The sequence below is a fragment of the Girardinichthys multiradiatus genome, chromosome 11 (assembly GCF_021462225.1).
Source record: "Girardinichthys multiradiatus isolate DD_20200921_A chromosome 11, DD_fGirMul_XY1, whole genome shotgun sequence".
Taxonomy (NCBI): Eukaryota; Metazoa; Chordata; class Actinopteri; order Cyprinodontiformes; family Goodeidae; genus Girardinichthys; species Girardinichthys multiradiatus.
Genome location: NC_061804.1, coordinates 22,249,855 through 22,277,527, shown reverse-complemented (window position 1 = coordinate 22,277,527; position 27,673 = coordinate 22,249,855). Strand labels below are relative to the sequence as shown.

The window sequence follows — 27,673 nt, the reverse complement described above, 5'->3', positions numbered from 1 at the left end:
TGTTGCCGACTTGCTTTCTTTCCATACATTATTACCAACATTATTTATTAGACTAGGACACCTTCTTCCATTACACAACTGTCCTTCTCTCATGCTAATCATGCCCATTGTTAGGGTGTTGTACCGGGGTCAGTTTGGGCACCCTGTCTAATGTGTGGCTATGCAGCCCGATTTGCAACAAACAGTGATGCATCATGTATTCTGGCACCTTCATCTCAGAAACAGTACAAATTTGTTCAGCAATTGTAGCTACTGTAGCTCATCTCTTGGATTGAACAACATGGGCCAGCCCTTCACTCCGCATGTGCATCAGTGAGCCATGGCTGCCTATGTTTCTGCTGTTTTACCACTGTTCCTTCTTCAGAAAACATTTGATAGTTACTGACCACTGCAGACCAAAACATCCCATAAGAGCTGCAGTGTCTGAGATGTGTTAATTCAGTATTTTGTCAGAGGTCAAAGTCACTCAAATTGTCAAGCGTCTCTAATTTCCTAGTTCTAATTCATTAACTGTGAGGGGAAAAACAACTTGTAAACTAGTATTAAACACCTTTGCTTTTCACCTATTTTGTTGCATTCTAACCTCTAATTTTTGATCTGCACAAAATAGTGTAAATTGGCAAAGTAGATCTGCACAAAATAGTGTAAATTGGCAAAGTAGAATATATATATATATATATATATATATATATATATAATGAATATTAATATATTATTTAATATTAATACTTTAATGTTGTCTGAAATAATATTTCGGTCTGTTAGGGGTTGTCCTGTGAATACCAGCCCAATGAGGCGGTGGCATTAGGACAAATTTGAAAGGGTTGAGCCATGCTCTGACATTATTGAACAGCAAAACTCTGTACACACATGGAATTAATTCACACAATTTCTTATATACAAGAATTTATTAACAAAAATAAGTCAACTCAAAGTCAAACATATTTCAATCAACAAACTCTTTACTATGCTAAAACAATCCAACTAAACTACCAAGCAGAATGAAAGAATAAGGAGGACCAATGGGCTATGTACAATATAAACAAGTTGATCAAAGATGGTTGAAAACCATGACTGAAGGAGTGATGCAACATTACCATGCAAAATTTATGTTTGAGAACCAAGGATTATCTTGAAGAATCTGGAATTGAAGTTAAGTTAGTCTTGGAACCAACTTAGGCAATAATCAGCAACATTTAGACAACCATTCACAATGCAAGATCAGATAAAATATTATTTTAATAAAATAATATTTTAAAGAATGATTTGCTGAATAAAACCAACCTTCTGGATGACCAATTCTCAACGGTGTTTAATTAGCTGCCTTTATGTATTAAAATATTATTTAAAGAAATATTATTAAGGAAACAGTAAAATAATATTTAAGGAAATATTATTTTGAATAAAAACCAAATCTTTCTGGAGAAATGGGGCTTAATGGTGTTTACTTAGTTATCAAGTTTAGTAAAATAATATTTAGGGAAATATTATTTCCTAGATTGAAAACGAACAACCTTTTTGGGTAAATGATCTTTAATAGGCAAGCACGTGTTCTTAGCTGTTAGTGGTTGAAGCTAACAAAAGAAGCTTATAGCTTATCATCAGAATCAAACATACCTTTAAAATACCACTAATAAAAGGTTTAAAATGCATAAGCGTGGATAGCGTGTTATGGTCGATCATCTGTGTTTAAAATCACCCTTTAAATAAAGTTTGTTTTAACAAAAAAAAAATATAAACACAGAACACATAAACTGAGCACATGTGCTGAGCAGATAATGTGCTAGCACTAAGATGGCTGAGTTTTCAACACAAACAAAACCAAACGTCAAGCGGGGGATGGGGAGGGGGAGGGGGAGGGGGAGGGGGGGTGTGCCACACTGCTGTAGCCACGGTGAGGCGGTCCCGTTGTCATTCCTTCAGACTGGGAAAAACTGCTCCACTCAGGGTCTCTGCTGGGAACTCTCTAGAACATAGTTTGCTTCTGTAGACCTCAGAGAGAAAGTCAAGCAACGCTTGTACCTTAATTACCCCGTTCATGAATGAATACCTGATACACAAACAGCAATTCATTCCTACTTAATTTAGTGCATATGATCGTGTGATCGTATGACACTCTTGGATCCAGTTTGAAGATTAATGTCTGCAAAGAGACATTAGCGCGCTGTGTCCCTCCGTCCAGTTCCTCTGGGGACCTGCGTAGAAGAGGTCAGTTTGTTTCAAAAGCGGGATTTTTATTTGGACAGTGACATCACGGGAAGTCCGCTGTTATTCCCGTTTCTGACTGTGCTGGAAGTAGGTTAATGCGATTTATTTTGAAAGTTCCAGAAAAGTGCTAATTCCGTTCCTTGTGTTCTTTAGCCCTAACAAGATGTACCCATGGCTGTGGTCCCAACATATATTTACAGTACAGACCAAAAGTTTGGACCCACCTTCTCATTCAAAGAGGTGTCTTTATTTTCATGACCATGAATATTGTAGCTTCACACTGAAGGCATCAAAACTATGAATTAACACATGTGGAATTATATACTGAACAAAAAAGTGTGAAACAACTGAAAATATGTCTTATATTCTAGGTTCTTCAGAGTAGCCACCTTTTGCTCTGATTACTGCTCCACACACTCTTGGCATTCTGTTGATGAGCTTCAAGAGGTAGTCACCTGAAATGGTTTTCCAACAGTCTTGAAGGAGTTCCCAGAGATGCTTAGCACTTGTTGGCCCTTTTGCCTTCACTCTGCGGTCCAGCTCACCCCAAACCATCTTGATTGGGTTCAGGTCCGGTGACTGTGGAGGCCAGGTCATCTGGTGCAGGACCCCATCACTCTCCTTCTTGGTCAAATAGCCCTTACACAGCCTGGAGGTGTGTTTGGGGTCATTGTCCTGTTGAAAAATAAATGATGGTCCAACTAAACACAAACCGGATGGAATAGCATGCCGCTGCAAGATGCTGTGGTAGCCATGCTGGTTCGGTATGCCTTCAATTTTGAATAAATCCCCAACAGTGTCACCAGCAAAGCACCCAGACACCATCACACCTCCTCCTCCATGCTTTACGGTGGGAACCAGGCGTGTAGAGTCCATCCGTTCACCTCTTCTGCGCCGCACAAAGACACAGTGGTTGGAACCAAAGATCTCAAACTTGGACTCATCAGACCAAAGCACAGATTTCCACTGGTCTAATGTCCATTCCTTGTGTTATTTAGCCCCAACAAGTCTCTTCTGCTTGTTGCCTGTCCTCAGCAGTGGTTTCCTTGCAGCTATTTTACCATGAAGGCCTGATTCACACAGTCTCCTCTTAACAGTTGTTCTAGAGATGTGTCTGCTGCTAGAACTCTGTGTGGCATTTACCTGTTCTCTAATCTGAGCTGCTGTTAACCTGGGATTTCTGAGGCTGGTGACTCGGATGAACTTATCGTCCGCAGCAGAGATGACTCTTGGTCTTCCTTTCCTGGGGCGGTCCTCATGTGAGCCAGTTTCTTTGTAGCGCTTGATGGTTTTTGCGACTGCACTTGGGGACACTTTCAAAGTTTTCCCAATTGTTCGGACTGACTGACCTTCATTTCTTACAGTAATGATGGCCACTCGTTTTTCTTTACTTAGCTGCTTTTTTCTTGCCATAATACAAATTCTAACAGTCTATTCAGTAGGACTATCAGCTGTGTACTGTATCCACCTCCTGCACAACCCAACTGATGGTCCCAACCCCATTTATAAGGCTTGATATCCCACTTATAAGGCTTGATATCCCACTTATTAAACCAGGGCACACCTGTGAAGTGAAACCATTTCAGGTGACTACCTCTTGAAGCTCATCAACAGAATGCCAAGAGTGTGCGGAGCAGTAATCAAAGCAAAAGGTGACTACTTTGAAGAACCTAAAATATAAGACACATTTTCAGTTGTTTCACACTTTTTTGTTCAGTATATAATTCCACATGTGTTAATTCATAGTTCTGATGCCTTCAGTGTGAAGCTACAATATTGATAGTCATGACATTAAAGACAACTCTTTGAATGAGAAGGTGTGTCCAAACCTTTGGTCTGTACTGTATATAAACATATCTTGTAGATACATTGGTTATGGTTTCCGTTTTATTTTTATTTGTTTTACTATTTGCTAATTCTTTTTATTTTTACTTAATAGTTTAGTTGAATGTTGCTAGCCTAGTTGAAGTATTGTGTTAATAAATTATGGTATTCTGGAGAGAAGTTGCTTGCGTTTATTCTGTATATGTGTGTGGAGCTTGCTGTTTGGGAACACCAGTGCACAGATTCACTCCTTTATTAATTGTTCTATAATACCACATAAAACAATGACAGAGACTGAGACACGTTTGGCTACTATTTCCTGATAATCAGGTGGTGCAGCGACTTAGTGATTTTGATAATAATTACTAAGTCTGTTCATAATTGCCTTTGACACTTATAAATAGTTGTTCTTAGACAAACCAAAGCTACTATTGAACGACACAAAATATTACCTCAATCAGTTTGTGCAAACAGACGCAGCTATATGGCAAGAAGAGACTGTTGCTTTAATGAATAAGAGCTTCTCAGGAGCAAACACCCTTCAACGCCCTGGGATAAGGCGATGAAAGATTGAAGAAGACAGCAAGCAAACATGAGAGGAGTCAAGTGGGGTGACAGCTAAGTGGAAGTAAGGGGGTGAAAAACTGTTTAGTAGGCATAGCTTGGAAACACACATTCATAAGAAAAATGAGGAGCCCTGCATAGCTTTGTTCTGTGTGGACTGATTTAATTGATTCTTAAAAGAAGTGTGAAAAGAAGGTGAGGTTAAAAACAGCAGCAGGAGAATCAACATGTTCTTGTCCAGCCCTATCCTGCCTGAGCTTTGCTTTGCAGGGGCAATATCAAACCTTGATCTTATCTTTGTGTTCCTTATCTGCTGATCCTCACTACCTGTGCACCTGCTGGGATGGACTCTGTAAAAAGATCTGCTTCAGTGTTACCTGGAACCACACAAGCTTTCATCAGCAAACCATTGCAATAGCAGCAGGCTTCTCGCAACATTCCTCCCTACTTTTTATTTTATCCCTGACACACTCCTCGTCAAATCTGGAGCAATCAATCCTTCTGTCTGCACACACAAGTACTAGCAATTCTTATGTAGGCTTTTCATTCTTGTGTTAAATTTTTTACATCTATTTAACATATTTTTGCTGTTGAGATCCTTGTTAATATATTTTCAATACACTTTACAGGCACACCACAGACAGAAAAATTATTATTTCACAGTTCTTTTTATTTTATTTTGCAATAGTTTGTCACAAGCGAATATCGAGCATAGAAAACACGTGGAAGGTAGTGCTCTGGTCAAATTTGATAAAAACTGAACATCTTTGGGCTACATGCAGAATGCTATTCATGGCAAAAAACACACTGTGCTTTACCCTGAAAAATTCATTCAGTGCCATGGTGAGAGATGGTAGTGGCAGCATCATGCTTCGGGGATGCTTTCTTCAGCACAGACAAATCAGCTAATCAGAGTTAACGGGAAGATGTATGGAGCTAAATAGAGGGCAAACATTAAAGAAATCCGGTTAGAAGCTGCTAAAGAATTGAGACAGGGACTGGGGTTCACTTTCCAGCTGGATGACCCTAAACAATCAACCAGAACTACAACTGAATGATTTAGACCAAAGCATATTCATGTGTTACAATTGCCTAAAGAACTCTGAGACCTAATATAATTGCCAATCTGTGGCAATCATCGGCAAGATGATATTTACTGATGCTCTGTCCATCCTTCTCTTAGTGAGCTTGAGTTTGTTTTCGCATTACCATACGTTATTTTAAAAAACAAAGGCCTAAGATGTCCAATTTGCACTGTTTGCGATGAACCATGTAGGGGACACAGCAAACATGTAGAAGAAGGTGGTCTTAAAAAAAATGAAACAAAGTTAAATTTTTTGACCTACATGCAAAATGCTATGTGTGGAGGAAACCTGACACCCTGAACACATCATGTCCACAGTCAAGCATGGTGGTTAATGCTCTGGTGCTGCTTTCTTCAGAGAGGAAACATTGATCACAGTTGACCTTGAGATGAGACGGATAGAGCTAAACGGCAATCCTGAAAGAAAATGTGTCAGAGGATGTGCAAACAACTTTGGCTGACATTATTCTTTCAGCCAAACAACAAACATGGACATACAGGGGTTGGACAATGAAACTGAAACACCTGGTTTTGGACCACAATAATTTATTAGTATGGTGTAGGGCCTCCTTTTGCGGCCAATACAGCGTCAATTCATCTTGGGAATGACATATACAAGTCCTGCACAGTGGTCAGAGGGATTTTAAGCCATTCTTCTTGCAGGATAGTGGCCAGGTCACTACGTGATACTGGTGGAGGAAATGTTTCCTGACTCGCTCCTCCAAAACAACCCAAAGTGTCTCAATAATATTTAGATCTGGTGACTGTGCAGGCCACGGGAGATGTTCAACTTCACTTTCATGTTCATCAAACCAATCTTTCACCAGTCTTGCTGTGTGTATTGGTGCATTGTCATCCTGATACACGGCACCGCCTTCAGGATACAATGTTTGAACCATTGGATGCACATGGTTCTCAAGAATGGTTCGGTAGTCCTTGGCAGTGACGCGCCCATCTAGCACAAGTATTGGGCCAAGGAAATGCCATGATATGGCAGCCCAAACCATCACTGATCCACCGCCATGCTTCACTCTGGGCATGCAACAGTCTGGGTGGTACGCTTCTTTGGGGCTTCTCCACACCGTAACTCTCCCGGATGTGGGGAAAACAGTAAAGGTGGACTCATCAGAGAACAATACATGTTTCACATTGTCCACAGCCCAAGATTTGCACTCCTTGCACCATTGAAACCAATGTTTAGCATTGGCATGAGTGACCAAAGGTTTGGCTATAGCAGCCCGGCCGTGTATATTGACCCTGTGGAGCTCCCGACGGACAGTTCTGGTGGAAACAGGAGAGTTGAGGTGCACATTTAATTCTGCCGTGATTTGGGCAGCCGTGGTTTTATGTGTTTTGGATACAATCCGGATTTGCACTCGAACATCCCTTTCAGACAGCTTCCTCTTGCGTCCACAGTTAATCCTGTTGGATGTGGTTCGTCCTTCTTGGTGGTATGCTGACATTACCCTGGATACCGTGGCTCTTGATACATCACAAAGACTTGCTGTCTTGGTCACAGATGCGCCAGCAAGATGTGCACCAACAATTTGTCCTCTTTTGAACTCTGGTAAGTCACCCATAATGTTGCGTGCATTTCAATATTTTGAGCAAAGCTGTGCTCTTACCCTGCTAATTGAACCTTTACACCCTGCTCTTACTGGTGCAATGTGCAATCAATGAAGACTGGCTACCAGGCTGGTCCAATTTAGCCATGAAACCTCCCACACTAAAATCACAGGTGTTTCAGTTTCATTGTCCAACCCCTGTATGTATTAATGTAGAATTGTTCAAATGTTTTCAGATTTTTAATTACACATAGATTGGAAAACATTAGATAATTTCTCTTCAACTTCACAATTATATACACTGTGTGTCTATCTCTATCATACAAAATCTTAATAAAACATCTAGACATTTGTGCTTCTAACATGACACAATTTGTAAAAGTTGAGGGGGAAAGAAAAAATATATATATCCACTGTGTCGATACTAAGTGTTGGTTAATGTGAAAACCTTTAAATAGTACATACTGTGTAAAGCACTTAGCAGCTCAAGGTCATTGGTATGGCTTCATGTCAAATTCAATGTGCTGGAAAAAATATGTCTGTAAAAAATATTCTATCAACGTCACCTAATTTCTGCCTGTGTGACTTTGTTTCTGAAATGCTGGTGTTGTTTTTACCCTCTAAATCAAAGCGACAAAAACAATGGCAGAAGTGAGCCAATATTGTCAAGTACAGTCAGGAGTGTTCGTCAAGTAGCCGATAATTGCAACAGTCAAGCACAGTCAAGTTCACTACATACACTTTACAGTAGCTATCTCCAGTGAAGATGAAGCTTCCAAAAATTAAGCAAAAATAAAAACTAAATAAGTCAAGATGTACAGAACCTCCAAAATCAGGCTGTGTGGAGTGGGTGCATTCTCTTTCCTTTTGCACATACTTGTGTAATACAATGTAGATGTTTTTTGGATACAGGGAATAATGTATCCCATTTAACTGCTTCACTTAAAAGAAAATAAAACATTTTAAAATTATTACATGTAGTGTAATTAAATATGCACTGTACTAATTTGTGATATATTGTCAGAATGAAATTGATAATCTGATATTTTTACTAAATAAATGAAAAATGGGGGTCTTGTTTCCATCACTGAATGCTAAGATTCCTGTTGAGGACGGATTTTCTTTACAGCGTATACTTGTTTAGGTTCTGTGGAATTACAAATTCACAATTAAGGCATTTTATTTAAGTAGAAATTATATTTGCAAAAATGTCAGGCCAACCTCAAGAGAGGATCAAGTCTACCTCCTGTGATATCTCTACCCTCTTCTTTGTAAATCCAGTAATAAAGTATGTAACAGTTTTCTCTGCTGTGTTAAAATTAGCATTAGCTTTCAGCTGGTGGTATTTTTTGGGCAATCTGTGCGACACCTACAACGCAATTTGCTTTTCTTGCAATAATACAGAAATATTAAAACATATGGGTAGAGAGTCCCTTAAATTGATACCTTATAACTAATTCAAATTGTGTCAGAACTGAGAGATGCTGTTTGTGCAGTAGATGTATTTTATGTGCAAAATGCTATGCGTTGCAAATGCTACACATCACCCACAACAGGCCAAAGCAATTTGCTCTTACTGTAATTTATATAAAGACATAAATAAGAGCAGACCTTCCCCTTAATGCATATGCACTGCCTCATTTACATGTGGGCAAATTGCAGCAGAACAGATAAATAATATTTGCTTGGCATTGTTATTTTAGGGATCAGATCTTTCTTTGCGTGTGCTTTCAGACACTGAAACTGACAGGGAAATTCAGCAAAAATATAAATTCACCTCATTACACGCCTTTTTTAAAAATCTATGTGTCGCGTTCTGAGGTTTAGGTTGACCAAAGTGCAGACAAGAGCTAGACAGCAGCATGTTTAAAGGAGTCTTCTTCTTTATTCAAAGAATAATCCAAAACGTAGCAAAAACACAGCAGGTACAAACACAAGATGAAAATCCAAAATCTTACAAAGTTTACTCTGCAGGAACATAGTAGACACCGTACTTATGCGAGTGTAGTGAATGGGAGGAACCAGCGAAGAACAAACAAAACCAGAGAGCTTATGAACAGAAGGAAGTGGAGTATGGACCAATGAGAATGAGAGGTAGGAAATCAGGGGAGATGGAATTCAGGTGTGGACCAGGCTGTAGAGAACTGAGGGAATGTGAATAGTTGCTAAGGTGACCAAAACTAGAAAAGGGAATGAGAGGAACTAGACTTAGAAAACAAAACTGCATACACTGTAAACACTGCATAACAAAAACTCAGGGAAACAGAACTAAGCGACTATATGGACATAGATAGATAACTAAAGAAACATAGGAACCTAAAATAGTCATTAACGAAAGTAAACTGAGAACCAGAGGAAATAGAAGGAACACCCCAAACTAATAATTAACAAAGAACCTATAACAAAAACCTTGATCGTAAAATAAACAAAAACTAAACCAACACTGACTGAGATAACTGGAAATGAAACAGAGAATGTGAGAACTAGCATATGTGCAAAGAAAACGTAAACAATAACTAAAGCTAACCTATAAGGGAGGCTGGAACTATAGAAACTAAACCGAGGAACTAAACTAGAAAAGAGAACAAGTACCTAACATAATAAAACACAGAGATACTAAATGAGAAACTAAACATGAGAATCCAGGAAAGACAAAGAACTATAATTATAATAATAATAATAATAATAAGAAGAAAACCACTCAAAGTAATAAGAAAGCAACCACCAAGAAACTCAGAACGAGAGGAGAGAAAACAACACACACACTTGGAAGCAATAGAGAGAACAAAGTTATTAGGGATAAAAGGAAATAAACAAACATGACTACAAAACCCAAACTAGACGGAAAAGTAAACAAACACAGAACCAAAAACAAAGTCCAAAATGTCGCACCCCGACATTATGGCATTTTTAAATATTTCTGGGGATACAGTGTTTTAAGTTATATTGCACTATGTTACTCTATGCAACAACACCCTTTATTTTCTTTAAAGTTGCCATATTTCCCACTATCACAAAATGAAAATACTTTGGGCTATAAAGTAAAATCTAACAATATTCTTAAGCCAGAACATGTATTATTTCTGTTTAATTTTCAGTCTAGCCATTGTATTAGCCCTCCGTCGAATTTCTGGGAGCTACATCAGCCTTGATGAAAGCGCTTCATTTTGAAGTGTTTCAGCACTTTGTCAGAAAACCATGTTACCTAAAAGCTGCTTTCAAAACACTGACTTGAAATAGGACGAGTGTGTATGTGTGCTCAGAAACAATGTGCCTAACTGCGCTAAGAATGTGAATCAGAACACCGTCTCTCATTTGTACTTAAGAGACAGATTTCAAACTCTCCCAAGTGGTGTGTATTGTCAAAAGTACATCTACACAGCTAGATAAAGAATACATAACCTGCCACACTCTTATACTAGAAAAGGTCTCCACGATTAACAAACATCATAGTGAAAATGAGAGGTGGGACAGTAAAAGTGGCTTACAACTGCTACTTTTCCATAAGCAAACCAGGTGAAAAATGATAGTCAGGACTAAGGGTGGTGCTCAGAGACAACATTGTCATCCTTTTAATCTGCACAAACACTCAGGCATAAGCACACAAACATGCTGTGCTGTTCCTTTTAACATCAAATCACCAACCTCTGCCACTCAGAAAGCTTAGTATTAGACTGGCATTGATGTTTTACTATCTGGGTGCAACTGACATTGAAGAGAAAGACAGCAATGTGTTCTCTACCATGGCCTTTTGGGAATTATAAACTCTAAAATGCCTTTTTCAAATAAGTCCAAAAGGATGTAAATAACATTTTGTCCATGTTTCTAAGAGTAATTATGAGACTGAATCATCATAAAAGCATAATACTGTCTGCAACAACTCAGTAGAAAAAACTAAAGCAAGAAATAAATAGGAGAAATAATGGTCATTGGGTTAGTCAGAAAAATGTAAAAAGGTTTTCACAATGGAAAATCAATTTTAGTACATGGGTGTGTTTAGAGATGTCTTCCCCCAAAGATCTGACTGGTGGTGGAGTGGAGGGCTGAAGGATCGGGTTGTTGTGAGTCCAGAAGGAGGAGATGGGGAGGAGGTGGGTCAAAGTTCAGCGGAAGAGCGAGCGAATCTTGCCGATGAGGATCTTAAAGCGAAGCTTTGGAGATGATTGGCTGAAGAGAAGGTGCGGACTTGACGCTGATTAGATGGGCGGAGACGCATGGAGCAGCCATTGGACCGGCTGTAGTAGGGGGAGTCTTCCGGATTGAATTTTCGTCAAAACTTCATTTTAAATGTTTTTAAATCTTATTTTATGTGATGGATTTGCACAAAATACAACCCCAATTCCAATGAAGTTGGGACGTTATGTAAAACATAATACAATGATTTGCAAATCCTGTTTAACCTTTGTACAACTGAATACACTAAAGACAAGATATTTAATGTTCAAACTTAATATTTGCAAAGAAACTTCATTGTTTTTGCAAATATTTACACATATTGATTTTGATCCTTGTTACATGTTCAAAGAAAGAAGCAACAAAAGACTGAGAAAGTGGAGGAATGCTCAGATATTTTGAACATTACATAAGTGAACAGGTTAATTAGAAGCAGGTGAGTGTCATGACTGGGTATAAAATTAGCATCCCCAAAAGGCTCAGCCGTTCACAAGCAAGGATTGGGCGAGGCCACTTTGAACACAACTGCATGAGCAAATAGTCTAACAGTTGAAAAACAAGGTTTTTATAGGTACAACTGCAAGGAATTTAGAGATTTCATCATCTACAGTCCATAACATCATCAAAAGATTCAGAGAATCTGGAGAAATCTCCAACAACCATCATTGAACGCCCATGTCCTTTGATACCTCAGGAAACACTACATAAAAAACTGAAATCATTCTGTAACAGATATTACCAGGTGGGCTCAGGAACACCATTGTCCGTTAACACAGTTCTTTACTACATCTACAAGTGCAAGTTAAAACTCCACTGAGCAAAGCAAAAGCCATATATCAAAACACAGAAATGTTGCCAGCTTCTCTGGGCCCAAGTTTATCTAAGATGGACTGACGCAAAATGTAACATATGACTCATATTTGCTAACAAATTGTAAATATAAGTGTAATGAAACTAAAAGTTTAGAAAAATTTTACCATTCACCCAAAGACAGTTTGCATAGTGTCATTATAAAAGAGCGAGAGCGACTTTGCACCTATCAGCTTCATGTAGCCTTTTAGTAGTTTCACCGTGTGATGTGACAGTGGTTATCCATTGATAATTGGATTTAAAGTATATAGATGCCTGTAACATTTATTACTTGTGATATTTTGTGCCTCTCTCTGTCTTGTAAAGGAAGACTTCAGATAATCTTGGATAAACAGAATGCAGAGAAAGTCACCGCATCCCAACAGACTGGTTCAACATTTCTACTGAATGCTTCTATTTCCATTATGGGAAAAGAGGTGGAGATGGTGAAGGAGTATAAATACCTCGGTATTCACTTGGACAGCAGACTGGAGTGGAGATGCAACTGTGAAGCCATCTACAAGAAGGGACAGACAGACTGCAGTTCTTGTTGAAGCTTAGGTCCTTAGATGTTTACTGCAAGATGCTGCATATCTTCTATAGGTCTGTTATAGATCTGAACTACAACAATATTTAATTTCCCATTTAATAAAGTATGTTTGAATTTGAGCTGCACGGTGGCGCAGTTGGCAGCACTGTTGCCTTGCAGCAAGAAGGTCCTGGGTTCAATTCCCAACCAGGGATCTTTCTGCATGGAGTTTGCATGTTCTCCCCGTGCATGCCTGGGTTCTCACCGGGTACTCCGGCTTCCTCCCACAGTCCAAAGACATGCCTGTTGGGTTAATTGGTCACTCTAAATTGCCCTTAGCTGTATGAATGAGTGTGTGCATGGTTGTTTGTGTGTTGCCCTGCGATGGACTGGCGACTTGTCCAGGGTGTACCCTGCCTCTCGCCCATAGACTGCTGGAGATAGGCACCAGCTCCCCCGCGACCCACTATGGAATAAGCGGTAGGAAATGACTGTTTGAATTTGAATTGAATTGAAAACAAAAAAGGTTATAGAGAGCACCAAACTATAGATCAGGCTTTTGGAAAATGACTTGATTGAAAGGATTGTCTCTCACTGTCATCTAATTTCCCTTTGAGATTAATAAAGTATTTTTGAGTTGAATTGAATGGAATTGAAGATAGGAATTTAGTTTTTAGAATCGAGACAATGGACAAGATGTGTTGTCACAAAAAAAACTGTAATAAGCATTCTAATTGATAAACATGATGCATGAAGCAGTTGACTGACTGCTTTTATTTGTAAACTTTATACTCTTTAATTTAGAATGTTTACATGTCCTGTTTCTAAGAAATTTTTGAAAAATGTTTAGATAATTTATCACCTTTTTGTTCATTTTAAATTCCTCATATTAATAAAAGTATTTTTCATTAAACCTGTTTGAAAATTTAATCTGGAGTATTTCGCTTTCTTATTGTTATTAGTTAAACAGAAATGTGAATTAAATTGTTCATATTTTTTCCAACATTTTAAGTTCTTGAGAAAATAGCAGGCATGTTGAAGTATTTGACCAATCCTTAAATTACTAATGAAGAACAGAGCTGCTGTGAATGCTGTTTCGTGGGAAAATCTTTATCAAGCTCATGGTGGTTTTTGGATGTAGTGTAGGTCTGTTGTTGTATGTACCAAATAACGTTTGGAGTGGATGATTCATTATAATGTACAGGTCCTTCTCAAAATATTAGCATATTGTGATAAAGTTCATTATTTTCCATAATGTCATGATGAAAATTTAACATTCATATATTTTAGATTCATTGCACACTAACTGAAATATTTCAGGCCTTTTATTGTCTTAATACGGATGATTTTGGCATACAGCTCATGAAAACCCAAAATTCCTATCTCACAAAATTAGCATATTTCATCCGACCAATAAAATAAAAGCGTTTTTAATACAAAAAACGTCAACCTTCAAATAATCATGTACAGTTATGCACTCAATACTTGGTCGGGAATCCTTTTGCAGAAATGACTGCTTCAATGCGGCGTGGCATGGAGGCAATCAGCCTGTGGCACTGCTGAGGTCTTATTGAGGCCCAGGATGCTTCGATAGCGGCCTTTAGCTCATCCAGAGTGTTGGGTCTTGAGTCTCTCAACGTTCTCTTCACAATATCCCACAGATTCTCTATGGGGTTCAGGTCAGGAGAGTTGGCAGGCCAATTGAGCACAGTGATACCATGGTCAGTAAACCATTTACCAGTGGTTTTGGCACTGTGAGCAGGTGCCAGGTCGTGCTGAAAAATGAAATCTTCATCTCCATAAAGCTTTTCAGCAGATGGAAGCATGAAGTGCTCCAAAATCTCTTGATAGCTAGCTGCATTGACCCTGCCCTTGATAAAACACAGTGGACCAACACCAGCAGCTGACATGGCACCCAGACCATCACTGACTGGGTACTTGACACTGGACTTCTGGCATTTTGGCATTTCCTTCTCCCCAGTCTTCCTCCAGACTCTGGCACCTTGATTTCCGAATGACAAGCAGAATTTGCTTTCATCTGAAAAATGTACTTTGGACCACTGAGCAACAGTCCAGTGCTGCTTCTCTGTAGCCCAGGTCAGGCGCTTCTGCTGCTGTTTCTGGTTCAAAAGTGGCTTGACCTGGGGAATGCGGCACCTGTAGCCCATTTCCTGCACACGCCTGTGCACGGTGGCTCTGGATGTTTCTACTCCAGACTCAGTCCACTGCTTCCGCAGGTCCCCCAAGGTCTGGAATCGGCCCTTCTCCACAATCTTCCTCAGGGTCCGGTCACCTCTTCTCGTTGTGCAGCATTTTCTGCCACACTTTTTTCTTCCCACAGACTTCCCACTGAGGTGCCTTGATACAGCACTCTGGGAACAGCCTATTTGTTCAGAAATTTCTTTCTGTGTCTTGCCCTCTTGCTTGAGGGTGTCAATAGTGGCCTTCTGAACAGCATGATTGGGGTTTTGAGTGATGAACCAGGCTGGGAGTTTTAAAGGCCTCAGGAATCTTTTGCAGGTGTTTAGAGTTAACTTGTTGATTCAGATGATTAGGTTCATAGCTCATTTAGAGACCCTTTTAATGATATGCTAATTTTGTGAGATAGGAATTTTGGGTTTTCATGAGTTGTATGCCAAAATCATCCGTATTAAGACAATAAAAGACCTGAAATATTTCAGTTAGTGTGCAATGAATCTAAAATATATGAAAATTAAATTTTCATCATGACATTATGGAAAATAATGAACTTTATCACAATATGCTAATATTTTGAGAAGGACCTGTAGATGGCAGTCATGTCCTGCAGAGACACTTCTGGAAGACCTTTGATTGATGAAGAACATGCAGTTATTTTAGGTATGTCATTATCGGTCTGCTTTCCATTCTGGGAAACAAATTTACCCTTTGAGATTGTCATAGCGTAATTCAGACCCTGATTTAGATGCAAGAACACTTTTATGGGAACTCCTGTGTTTTATGGGTTCTTCTCCCTTACCTATTTTCCAGCACTAGATGAACAAGTTAAATCTGGAAAATGTCCTGGGAAAAGGGATTATATTTTTAAGATCAACCGGAGCATTCGCTGCAAACCTTTCAGTACAAAACTGATCTGCGGTTCTAAAATGGAAAACACAGATCTTTGTGTCACACTTTTCTTCCTGTTATTTATTACAACTTAAACATTAAGTCAAATAACACCGTTTTATATAATACAACTTAAACGATAAGTCAAATAACACTGTTTTATTTAATATATTTGATATAAAACCTGTTTTGGTGACATTTTAAATTATGCACTGTATTCTTACCTGTAACAGGGATGAAAGTTGTATATTGTTTTTATGATGCACTGATACACAAAACAAAAAATTAAAGTTAAAATTATGTTTATTTATTCAAAAGCAAAGTATTATATTAACACCTATGAAAAAAAACATGGTCCTTTTTGGAGAAGAATTAATGAATGTATTGCGAAAAAGTTACAAAAGCCTAGAATTAGATACCTTGGCTACATTTTGATTACTGAAACTTCCAAATAAAAAATATGTAATTCAGCCCAATTAACCCTTCATCAGTCAAAACATATCACACTGTTTGTACTAAGCTAATAGGATCTATCTAATTAAAGTCTTGTGCAATTTCCCCCTAAATGGTTGAATTACCTAAAATGATGCATGACAATTATTAATCTCATTACAAAACTTAATTTGGTGTGGAAATTCACAGACTGTGTTTGAGAGGAAAAGCAGGTTTAATTTGTAAGAAAAAGAAACAGAAGCTTACTAAGAAGCATGAACTGTCTATGCAAAAGTGTTGCTGTTAGTTGTATCTTTTTAAGTGTGTCCTGAAGCCCATGAGCACATCAACAACAGTTCAATGTGCAGGAGAAGGAGGTTTTGCTTGTTAAAAACATTCTGTATGGCACTAGAAGAGCAGGTTGTTTGACCTTGTGCAGGAAGTTAAGGCAGCTGATTTGGAAAGAAAAACTTATTAGGTCTGAGGTTTCTATTTTCTATGTCCACAAGGCTATCTCCACAAGTCCCAAAGTAATAGCAAAGGTACATGCACGAGTAAATAAATACAGAGTACTTCTGACCTATTGGTATTTCTAGTAAAGCCTTAAGAAATGTATCTTTTATTGCAGCAGCATGACTTTTTAAAATTCTTTTTTATTTTGTGGCACTAGCGCCCTTTATTTTGTAAGTTGACCGAAAGGAAATGCGGTGGAGAGAGAGTGGAAGACATGCAGCAAAGGTCATTGGGCGCACTTCACCCTTGCACCACCACCCTGCCCCTACAGCAGCATAATTTTAACCTCATAAGGCACAATTGGTTTTTTTTTGTAATTTGTGCTAAAAATAACACAAATTCACATTCCAATAATAATATTGCGGATACAACACATGTTTATGTTTAACTAAGGGCACCTATAGTTTTAAAATTAGAAAACAAGAAAAAGATTAAAACCTTCCCCAAGTACTGGAGTTGAACAAAATACATTACATTTCAATTCTTGTGTAATTTCAATTACACTCAATTGATTCCGTTTGGGGAAAATTTCCACATTAAGGAATAATTGTTGTTTTTTAAAACAAAATTACCATTGCTACAATTATTGGCATCCCCGCTGTGCATACTCTCTACTGCTACTTTTTTGACAGTATGTCTACGTATTGCATAGAGAGAGAAGGGTCTTTAACCATTTCTCTTTGCATAGGCCCTATGGAGTCCAGGATGTATATGTATATATATATATATATATATATATATATATATACATATATGACTTAGCAAACCGGCCCTCTACAAAGAGATTTAAAAGCACCAAAATAGCCGTCTTTAATTGACTAGCCATGCAGTGGTTTTGCAAGTCTCACTATTTCCCACATAAAATCTGTTTTACCCTTAAGGGTTTAACTGTACTTCTGTAGTGTGATTGCCAAAATGTACTTCTGAGGACCTCTTCTGTCACACTTTTTAAACTCTATTAGTCCATCTGCAGCTAGTTTTCCACAACAAACTATTTGGCCAAAAAAAATAATTTCAGTCTAACACTAAACACTTGGTGATTGGAGATGAGGTTAAAATACTGACTGACAATCAGACCGCATTTGTAGTCAAACACTCATTCATTTCTGAGAAAAACAGATAATCAGCCTAAACATGCAGGATAATTGGTTTGAGGTCGCAGTCACTCATTGAACACAATTTCTCTTTCCTCAGGTTTAGCTTCTTTTCTTAAATCCAGTATTTCAGTGATTTCATATATCTGGGGCAAAAAGTTTTCTCGAGAGACAGTTTTTGTGTGGGTTAGGAGAAATCCATCATAATCACCAACTTAATCACCCAGAGCTCATTAATGTTCCTCGTGTAGATGGTCTTTGTAGCAGAAGTGCTTACTCCATCCCTTTTCTGTGTCGCCAATAAATGGCCACACATCCGCTTAACATATTCCCATTGAAAATATTTCTTGGTCAGGAAAACAAAATGGTCTGTGATTGCAGTCAGAGATTTTCAAACAATGTAATGACAGATAAAAGGTCATCATCCATATGTAGAAGTTATTCTGTTATGATTCTGGCACGTCTGCTCTACCCTGTCTCCCTGGCTGCAATCAGCTGATGAGATGCACCTGGTGGCTGCTGCTGTGCAGCGCAATCTATGGCATGCCAAGCACCTGTGTCTGCCCTGATATATACTGACTCTGACAAGCAGACGGTGCCAGATTTTTGAAAGCCATCGTGAGTAGATATCCAGCGTTCCTTCCTGTCTGATCATTGTTCTTGACCTTACCTTGCCTTTTGGATTTATACCTCTGTCTGCTCTCTGTCGGACTATTTGGATTCTGGTTGTCGACCTTGTTTCCTGCATCTGGTTTATGCCTCTGCCTGCCCCTTGCCTGACACCTCTTGTTCCGATCGTTGACCCTGTTTCTGTCCTTGGATTATTGAGCCAGCCTAGCCCTCGGATTATTCAGTCTGGAGTCACTTCTTACCTGAGCTGTGGAGATCACCGCCTGCTGCCCACTGAGGTTTCCCCTCTGGGTTTCAAGTTCCACTCAAGACAAAAGCAGGTTAGTGACTTTTCTGACCCCTGCAAAATCTGGAGACTACAAGTCACAAGTCTTTCTGCCTCAGTGATTCCTGGAAGCTGTGAGGAGTGTTACCTGTGTGACGTTTTCCTGTGGCTGAATAAACCTTTTAAACTTTCAGTACTGTGTCTGGCTGAATCTTGGGTCCGCCTTTTTCTGATTCATAGCAGAAAAATCTGGCAAAAAATGGACCCATCGCCAGCACAACAGTGGTGCACCCATGTTGATGAGACCCTTTCCTGGTTGGGTTCCGACTTGGAGGAAATAATTTCCACATTACGTTCTATCAACCTTGTCCCCGAGCCACCACCGTCACAAAGAAACCACGCCCAAGTGACATGGACAACAGCAGAGGTAAGGGAGCCACGCCTCTCTCATTTTGAGCTTCAGCTGTCATCCTTTCCCACTGAACATTCCAAGGTGGCTTTTGTTATATCTCTGCTAGCAGGAAAGGCAAAACAGTGGGGGACTGTTGAATGGCAAAACAGGTCTACATCTTGTAAGTTCTATGAAACTTTTTCTAAGGAACTCATTCGAGTTTTGACCCTATTTTTCCAAGTCGTGAGGCCGCAAGAGGATTACTGTCCCTCAAACAGGGTGATCAACCTGTCTCGTCCTATATAATTGACTTTCATTTGTTGGCTGCAGAGAGCCATTGGAATGAGGCAGCACAGATGGATGCATTCATGAAAGGACTAAACGCAGACATCAAGGATGAGTTAGCGACCCGTGACTACCCCTCTTCCCTGAAACAACTCGAGGATTTGGCTGCTCGCATTGATATTCGGCTGGCAGAGAGAAGGAGGGAGAAGCGACATGAGGAGGGTCGCTCATCATTAACTCAGGTTTCTGCACACCGGCATGAGAGAAGGAGCCGGTCACCTCTCACTGAGGAAAATGAGAATTGTGAGCCCATGCAGCTGGGCAGAACCAAGATTACCCCTGAGGAGAAAGATCGTCGGAGAAGATTCAAGCTCTGTTTTTATTGTGGAGAGAAGGGACATTTAGCACTCAGGTGTCCACTAAAAGGACAGGCTCAACAGAGGAAGGGAGGTCTCTGCTGAGCCGAAGTCAACTAACTGCCCCCTCCTTCTTGTTTCCTGCTCGTTTTCAAACCTCTTCCATGTCTCTCCAGGGGGCCGTGTTTATTGATTCAGGAGCAGACAATGAATTCATGGATGAAACTTTCGCAAATAAGAACGGCATAAAACGTTTTGCATCAGCTGACACACAAAGCGTGCTAGCATTGGATGGTCACAGCATGAACAATTCACACCTCAGGACGGAGGAGATTACCTTAACAGTTGGAGGTAATCATCAAGAAAAAGTAACTTTTATGATCATTAATTCACCTGAACTTCTTGTAGTCCTAGGGGCCTCCTGGTTGCAGAAACACAACCCTCACATCAACTGGAGGAAAAAATAAGTTTTCGGTTGGTCTGAGTCATGTTCCGCTGACTGTCTTTTGTCTGCTGCTACGGAGGTCAGTGTGGAGAATGAGGTTGAGGAGACTTATTCGGATTTATCCAAGGTACCGCAAGAATACCATGATTTAAAGGAAGTATTTAATAAAATCAAGGCCACAGCTCTGCCACCCCACAGACCATATGATTGTGCTATTGATTTGCTTCCTGGCACATCGCCCCCTAAAGGCAGAACCTATTAATTGTCTGGTCCAGAGCACAGGGCCATGAAGAATTATGTTGATGAGGCATTAAAGGCAGGGCACATTCAACCTTCTTCCTCTCCTGTAGGTGCTGGTTTCTTTTTTGTTGGGAAGAAGGATGGTTCGTTGAGACCATGCATTGATTATAGAGGCCTTAATGAGATAACAGTTAAAAATAGATACCCCTTACCACTCATGAACACAGCTTTTGATCAGATCCAGGGAGCCAAGATATTTTCTAAGCTTGATCTAAGGAATGCATATCATCTGGTCCGAATCAGAGAAGGAGATGAGTAGAAAACGGCTTTCAACACGCCTACGGGCCATTATGAATACAAGGTCATGCCATTTGGACTTACTAACGCTCCTGCAGTTTTTCAGTCATTGGTCATTGACGTTCTAAGAGACATGGTGGGTCAATTCGTATTTGTTTATCTCGATGACATACTGATTTATTCTCAAGATCTGGAAACCCACAGAAAACATGTCAGAGCTGTTCTCCTGCGTCTTCTCCAAAACCAGTTGTTCGTCAAGGCAGAAAAATGTGAGTTTCACATCACTACCACTTCCTTTTTAGGCTTCATAATTTCCCCAGATCAAGTGCTTGTCGATCCCTCCAAAGTAAAGGCCATTTTGGAATGGCCTGTTCCAACTGATCGCAAGCAACTTCAAAGATTTCTGGGCTTCGCAAACTTCTATAGAAGGTTTATTAGAAATTACAGTCTGGTTGTTACTCCCCTGAACACTCTTACCTCTTCTAAGAAAAAATATTTGTGGAATAAGGATGCAGAGAAGGCCTTCAATAAGATGGAGATCTTCACGTCAGCTCCAGTGTTACAGTCTCCTGACCCAGAGAGAAAGTTTATCGTGGAGGTGGATGCCTCAAGCACTGGGGTCGGAGCCGTATTAAGCCAAAGAGGTGAGGATGATCGTGTTCACCCATGTGCCTTTTTCTCAAGGACTCTGTCTCAGGCTGAGCGGAATTACGACGTGGGAAACAGAGAGTTACTGGCCGTCAAGTTGGCATTGACAGAGTGGAGACATTGGCTGGAGTGGACTAAGGAGGCGTTTATGGTGTGGACTGACCATAAAAACTTGGAGTACCTGAAATCAGCAAAATGGCTGAACCCCAGGCAGGCAAGGTGGGCTCTGTTTTTTGGTCGTTTTAATTTCTCCCTGTCTTACAGGCCAGGGAGTAAAAATGGCAAACCTGATGCCCTATCCCGGATTCAAGAGCCCGCAGAATCTCAGTCTGCGGGTGAAGAAGAGTTTATCCTTCCTGAAACCGTCAGGTTGTCTGTATCCCGAGTTGAGGTGGAAAGAGAGGTCCAGGAGGCCGTTAGGGATCTGCCTATCCCACCATCATGCCCACCGGACCGCTGTTTGTTCCTGAACGCCTTGTGCCAAAGGTATTGGAGTCTCGTCATTGCTCTCGCCTCGTTTGTTATCCTGGAATCAGCAGAACTATTCAGACAGTTCAGTCTCAGTTTTGGTGGCCATCGCTGGTCAAGGATGTCAAAGACTTTGTTTCGGAATGCACTCAATGTTGTCGAGCCAAGCCTTCTAGTCGCCCCCCTGCGGGGGTTGTTGCACCCATTGCCCATTCCCCCTCACCCATGGTTGCACATTGCGATGGATTTTGTGACAGGTCTACCGGTTTCAAATGGTCACTCTGTACTACTAACCATAATTGACAGATTTTCAAAGATGGTTCATCTGGTGCCCTTGGAGAAGCTTCCATCTGCAAAGGAGATGGGTGAGATATTGACCCGAGAAGTTTTCAGGCTCCATGGAATCCCTAATGACATTGTTTCCAATATAGGACCCCAGTTTGTGTCACGTTTTTGGAAGGAGTCTTGTTCTTTGTTGGGAATTTCTGTTAGTCTCTCTTCAGGGTTTCATCTTCAGTCTGATGGCCAAACCGAGAGAGCCAACCAAGAAGTAGAAACCAAACTTCGTATCTTATGTGAGTCTGACCCGACCAAGTGGTCACAAAATTTGCCCTGGGTTGAATACGCCATGAACTGTATGCAATCAAGTGCCACTGGTTTGTCCCCTTTTCATGTTGTGTTTGGTTTCCAGCCACCCATGTTTTCGGTTCAGGAGAGAGAGGCTAATGTTCCGTCCGCCCAAGCGGCTGCTCCAAGGTGTCAAAGAATATGGAGAAAGGCCAGGAGGTCGATGATCAGAATGTCACTGGTTCAGTCAAGAACGGCCAACCGGACACGGATCCCTGCCCCTATGTACCAGGTGGGGCAGAAAGTTTGGCTCTCCGCCAAGGACCTCCCGTTAAGGGTAGAATCCCAGAAATTGGCACCCCAATTTGTTGGACCTTTCCCAATCTCCAAGATCATCAACCCTGTCGCTGTACGGCTGAGATTACCCAACTCCATGAGGATTCACCCCACGTCCCGCGTTTCTCAGGTTAAGCCCTTCGTGGAGCCCCGACTTGGCATGCCAAGCACCTGTGTCTGCCCTGATATATACTGACTCTGACAAGCAGACGGTGCCAGATTTTTGAAAGCCATTGTGTGAGTAGATATCCAGCGTTCCTTCCTGTCTGATCATTGTTCTTGACCTTGCCTTGCCTTTTGAATTTATGCCTCTGCCTGCTCCCTGTCGGACTGTTTGGATTTTGGTTGTCGATCTTGTTTCCTGCATCTGGTTTATGCTTCTGCCTGCCCCTTGCCTGACGCCTCTTGTTCTGATCGTTGACCCTGTTTCTGTCCTTGGATTATTGAGCCAGCCTAGCCCTCGGATTATTCAGGCTTGAGTCACTTCTTACCTGAGCTGTGGAGATCACCGCCTGCTGCCCACTGAGGTTTCCCCTCTGGGTTTCAAGTTCCACTCAAGACAAAGGCAGGTTAGTGACTTTTCTGATCCCTGCAAAATCTGGAGAGACTACAAGTCACTAATCCCTCGTTCTGCCTCAGTGATTCCTGGAACCTGTGAGGAGTGTTACCTGTGTGACGTTTTCCTGTGGCTGAATAAACCTTTTAAACTTTCAGTAATCTGTCTGGCTGAATCTTGGGTCCGCCTTTTTCTGAGTCATAGCATATTCCTGTTTTATAGGGAGTGACTCAAACGATTGTTTTGTGTCAGTAAAGTAAACTTAAATTTCCTCATCTTCTTTACGAATTAATAAAAAAGCCAATAGTGATTTATTTATATTTCATTCTTTTGGGATTTTGGAAGTTTCTGCTTAAAAAATTTGAAGATATATGTACTTCATGTACTATCACAGACAGACAACATAATAATGTTGCTTGTTCCTTGTTTGCATAACCTTAATTACATGTAATATGCTACTATGCAGCACTGCCAGTGTGACTGTTTCAGTTATTTGCTTTATGACACAGCCTTAGTGTGGTGGTACTAAAATAATCACAAGAGAAACTCACTTAAGCATGCCAAAACCATATTCAAAGTGCTGTATTTCCTTTCAAAACACTAATCACGTTTATCATCAGATTAGCTTTGCTTTGGGCTTGACTAAAATTGAGCTACAAAAAAGGTTGTTGTGGAAAAAAGCATTTGGGAAAGTAGGTGTGAGATTGACTCTTTACTTCAGAAATGATAGCTATTTGACCAGAAAACTCAAAGAAAGAAAAACAAACCTTTTGACATTACCACTGGCTTGCTGAAGTTGCTCTTTTTGTTTTGAGTGATTCAAAAGAAATAGAAAACAAGACTATGCCAAAATCAGAAAAATAGCCACACCTGGTTAGAACAAATTCTTTGGGAAAGGCTGCAGTTGACCAAATGTCATCATCTCATTTATCATCTATGTTTGTTTTTAAATCTGAGGTTATTGTAACCTCTGACACAGCAAGCTCAGCTTTTTCACTGACCTACAAATGACTGTTGCTTTGAGTTTTAACTGTGTAAGTAGTGTCAGTTTGATGAACTTACCCTGAACTCACCAAGATTTTGCTTCTACCTTTGTTGTTACTTACCTCAACTGTGCAGAAGACAAAGCAAAATGTTTTAGTTTGAGATGTGTTTTTAGGAACACAAGTAACACAAAAAACATGATTCAGTATGTTTTTGGTATGTTTCAATCAAGAAAAAAAAAAAAAGACTTTTTTTTCCTTTGGTCAGCAGTAAATAAATAAACTTATTCAATTTCTTAAATTAATTAGACTTTATTATGTTCTAAAAGGCAAAAAAGTGGCAAGTATCAAACTAACTAGAGATTTGGATCATTACACAGATGAACAGGTTAATTGGAAGCATGTGAGTGTCATGACTGGGTATAAAATTAGCATCCCCAAAAGGCTCAGTCATTCACAAGTAAGGATAGGGCGAAGTTTTGCCACTTTGAGAATAGCTGAATGAGCAAATAGTCTAACAGTTTAAGAACAATGTTTCCATATGTACAATGCAAGGAATATATGGATTTCATCATCCGCAGTCCATAACATCATCAAAAGATTCAGAGAATGTGGATAAATGTCCAACAACCATCATTGAATGCCCGTGTCCTTTGATACCTCAGGAGACACTGCATTAAAAACTGAAATCATTCTGCAACTGATATTACCAGGTGGGCTCAGGGACACATCAAAAAAACCATTGTCAGTTCACACAGTTCTTCGCAACAAGTGCAAGTTAAAACTCTATCATGCAAAGCAAATATATGAAAACACAGAAATGTTGTCGGCTTCTCTGGGCCCAAGCTCATCTGAGATGGACTGATGCAAAGTGGAAAAGTGTGATGAATCTGACGACTCCACATTTCAAATTGTTTTTTGAAATCATTGATCATGCCAAAAGGTACATAGGTTTTGGAGCAACATATGCTACCATTTTAGCAAAATGTTTTTTCAGGGATGTACCTGCTTATGTCTGTAACACAAAGCCAAGCAACATTCTGCTTGTGTTACAACCGCGTGGCTTCATAGTAAAAGAATGCGGGTGCTAGACTGGCCTGCCTGCAGCCCATACCTGTTTCCTATTGAAAATGTGTGGCACATTATAAAGCACAAAATATGACTACAGAGACTTTGGACTGTTGAGCATCTGAAGTTTTACATCAAGCAAGAAGGGGAAAGAATTTCACCTACAAAGCTTTAACAAGTAGTATCCTCAGTCCCAAAATGCTTATTGAGTGTTGATAAAAAGACAGGTGATGCAACATAGTGGTAAACATGTCCCTGTCCCACCTGGCACCTGCCTTATTTAGAATGTGTCGCAAGAATGAAATTCAAAATAAGTGAATATTTGCAAAAAAAAAAACATAAAATTAAATATCATTGAACATTAAATATCTTGTCTTTGTAGTGTATTCAATTGCATATAGGTTGATCATTGTTTTCTGTTTTTATTTACGTTGTACACATATACTTCCCAACTTCATTGAAATTAGGGTTGTAAAAATAACAATACACTTTTTTGAGTTTGCGAAATGACATGTGGGCAACTCCCCAAATGTACGGAGGAAGGTGTTCTGGTCAGATGAGGCTTAAATTGTACTTTTCGGCCACCAAGGAAAACACTATGTCTGGCACAAACCCAACACATCCCATCACCCCACAAATGCCATCAACAAAGGGAAACATGGTGGTGGCAGCATCATGCTGTGGGGATGATTTTCAGCAGCAGGGAGTGGGAAACTAGTCCAAATCAAGGGAAAAATGGATGGTGCTAAATACAGTTATATTCTTCAGCAAAAACTACACTATATTGCCAAAAGTATTTGTCTGTCTAACTTTACATGAACTGTGATGGTAAATGGCCAGTACTTGTACAGCGCTTTATCGAGTCCCCAGAGACCCCAAAGTGCTTTACACTACAATCAGTCATCCACCCATTTATACACAAATTCACAAATTGACAATAGTGAGCTACATTGTAATCACAGCTGCCTAGGGACAGACTGACAGAAGTGAGGCTGGTGTCACCGAGCGCTCTGACCATCATCAGCAGGCAAGGCGGGTGAAGTGTCTTGCCCAAGGACACAACTGAGACAGACAGAGCTGGGATTCGAACCTACAACCCAATGCTTACAGGACAAACCCCGACCACTGCCGCCACAGTCGACATCCTATTCTTAATCTATAATGTCCGGTTTGTTGATGAACCCACCATTCCCGGCTCATAGTTAGATGAGAAAACCAGAAAAGCAGCCTCCTCTCTAATTCATCCCAAAGGTCAGTGACGTTTCTCCACACCAAACTTTATACAGGTGCAGAAGTAATTGGGACACCGGAATTCATTGATTTGGTGGAGTGACCCAATACTTTTGATGTTATAGTGTCAGTCTGCCTACTATTTGGGACTGGGACTGAGACTGCTGTATGTTCTCTTTGTTTTGCAATTTGAACATGTGAGAAACAGAAAGCGTAAGATGTCAAACTTGAAAAACAGCCTGAAGTGTATCTATCTGCCCAAAAAGGAAGTATATATTAAACTACATCAATAATGGTGGAACGTCAGCTATTTCAGTATGAATTTTGATAATTATCTTATATTGTTTCCAATTCCCTAAATCTAAACTGTCAGTTTGATAACAGCACTCGTAGGGGGTGGCGGGGGAGAGTCAAGGGGAGTGTTTGTGTTATTCATCCGGGGGCAATAAATATCTCACCAAGAGGTTACGGCAATTCATCTGGCGGTTATTGTGACACTGCTGCCTAGAACCTATCTGAAATTATACTCCCAGCATCCATCATTGTTTAGTGTGGCTAAATCCAAAGATGATAAATCTCAGTTCAGAGAGCGAAGGAGACAGAAAGGCAAACAAACTGACCAATGAACGACGTCTCTCTTAGGTACCCTCTCCGTCGTAGCGCCACCTCCAAGAATTTGGCCTCCTCATCCACCACAAAATACTCTTTCTCAAGAGAGATCCAGGCCCAGTCCAGATGGAACTGCTGTCCTTCAAGCTTGTTTCCACCTAAAAAACAAAAAATTTAAAAAAGCAGCATATAAATCTATGTTTTGAGTATGTTTCACCATGAATGTGTGGCATAAATTTCTTTTATAAAATCCAAGTCTCGTAATTCACCTCAATTTGTACACTCTATAGACTGCTGGGTTAAAAAAAACAAAAAACATCCCAATTGAAGTATGTAGTTGCTTGGTCAAACATGGGCCAGGTTAGAGTGACTAATGT

General features: G+C 40.1%; 1 protein-coding gene across 1 annotated transcript in view; it reads right to left on the bottom strand.

Annotated features, from left to right (window-relative positions):
• frem2a (FRAS1 related extracellular matrix 2a) overlaps window positions 1-27,673 on the bottom strand; it is a 141,252-nt gene that overhangs the window by 74,125 nt on the left and 39,454 nt on the right. Inside the window, exon 3 of the mRNA XM_047380009.1 lies at window positions 27,308-27,454. Coding sequence (XP_047235965.1) covers window positions 27,308-27,454 — 147 coding nt within the window. The remainder of the gene's footprint in view (window positions 1-27,307; window positions 27,455-27,673) is intronic.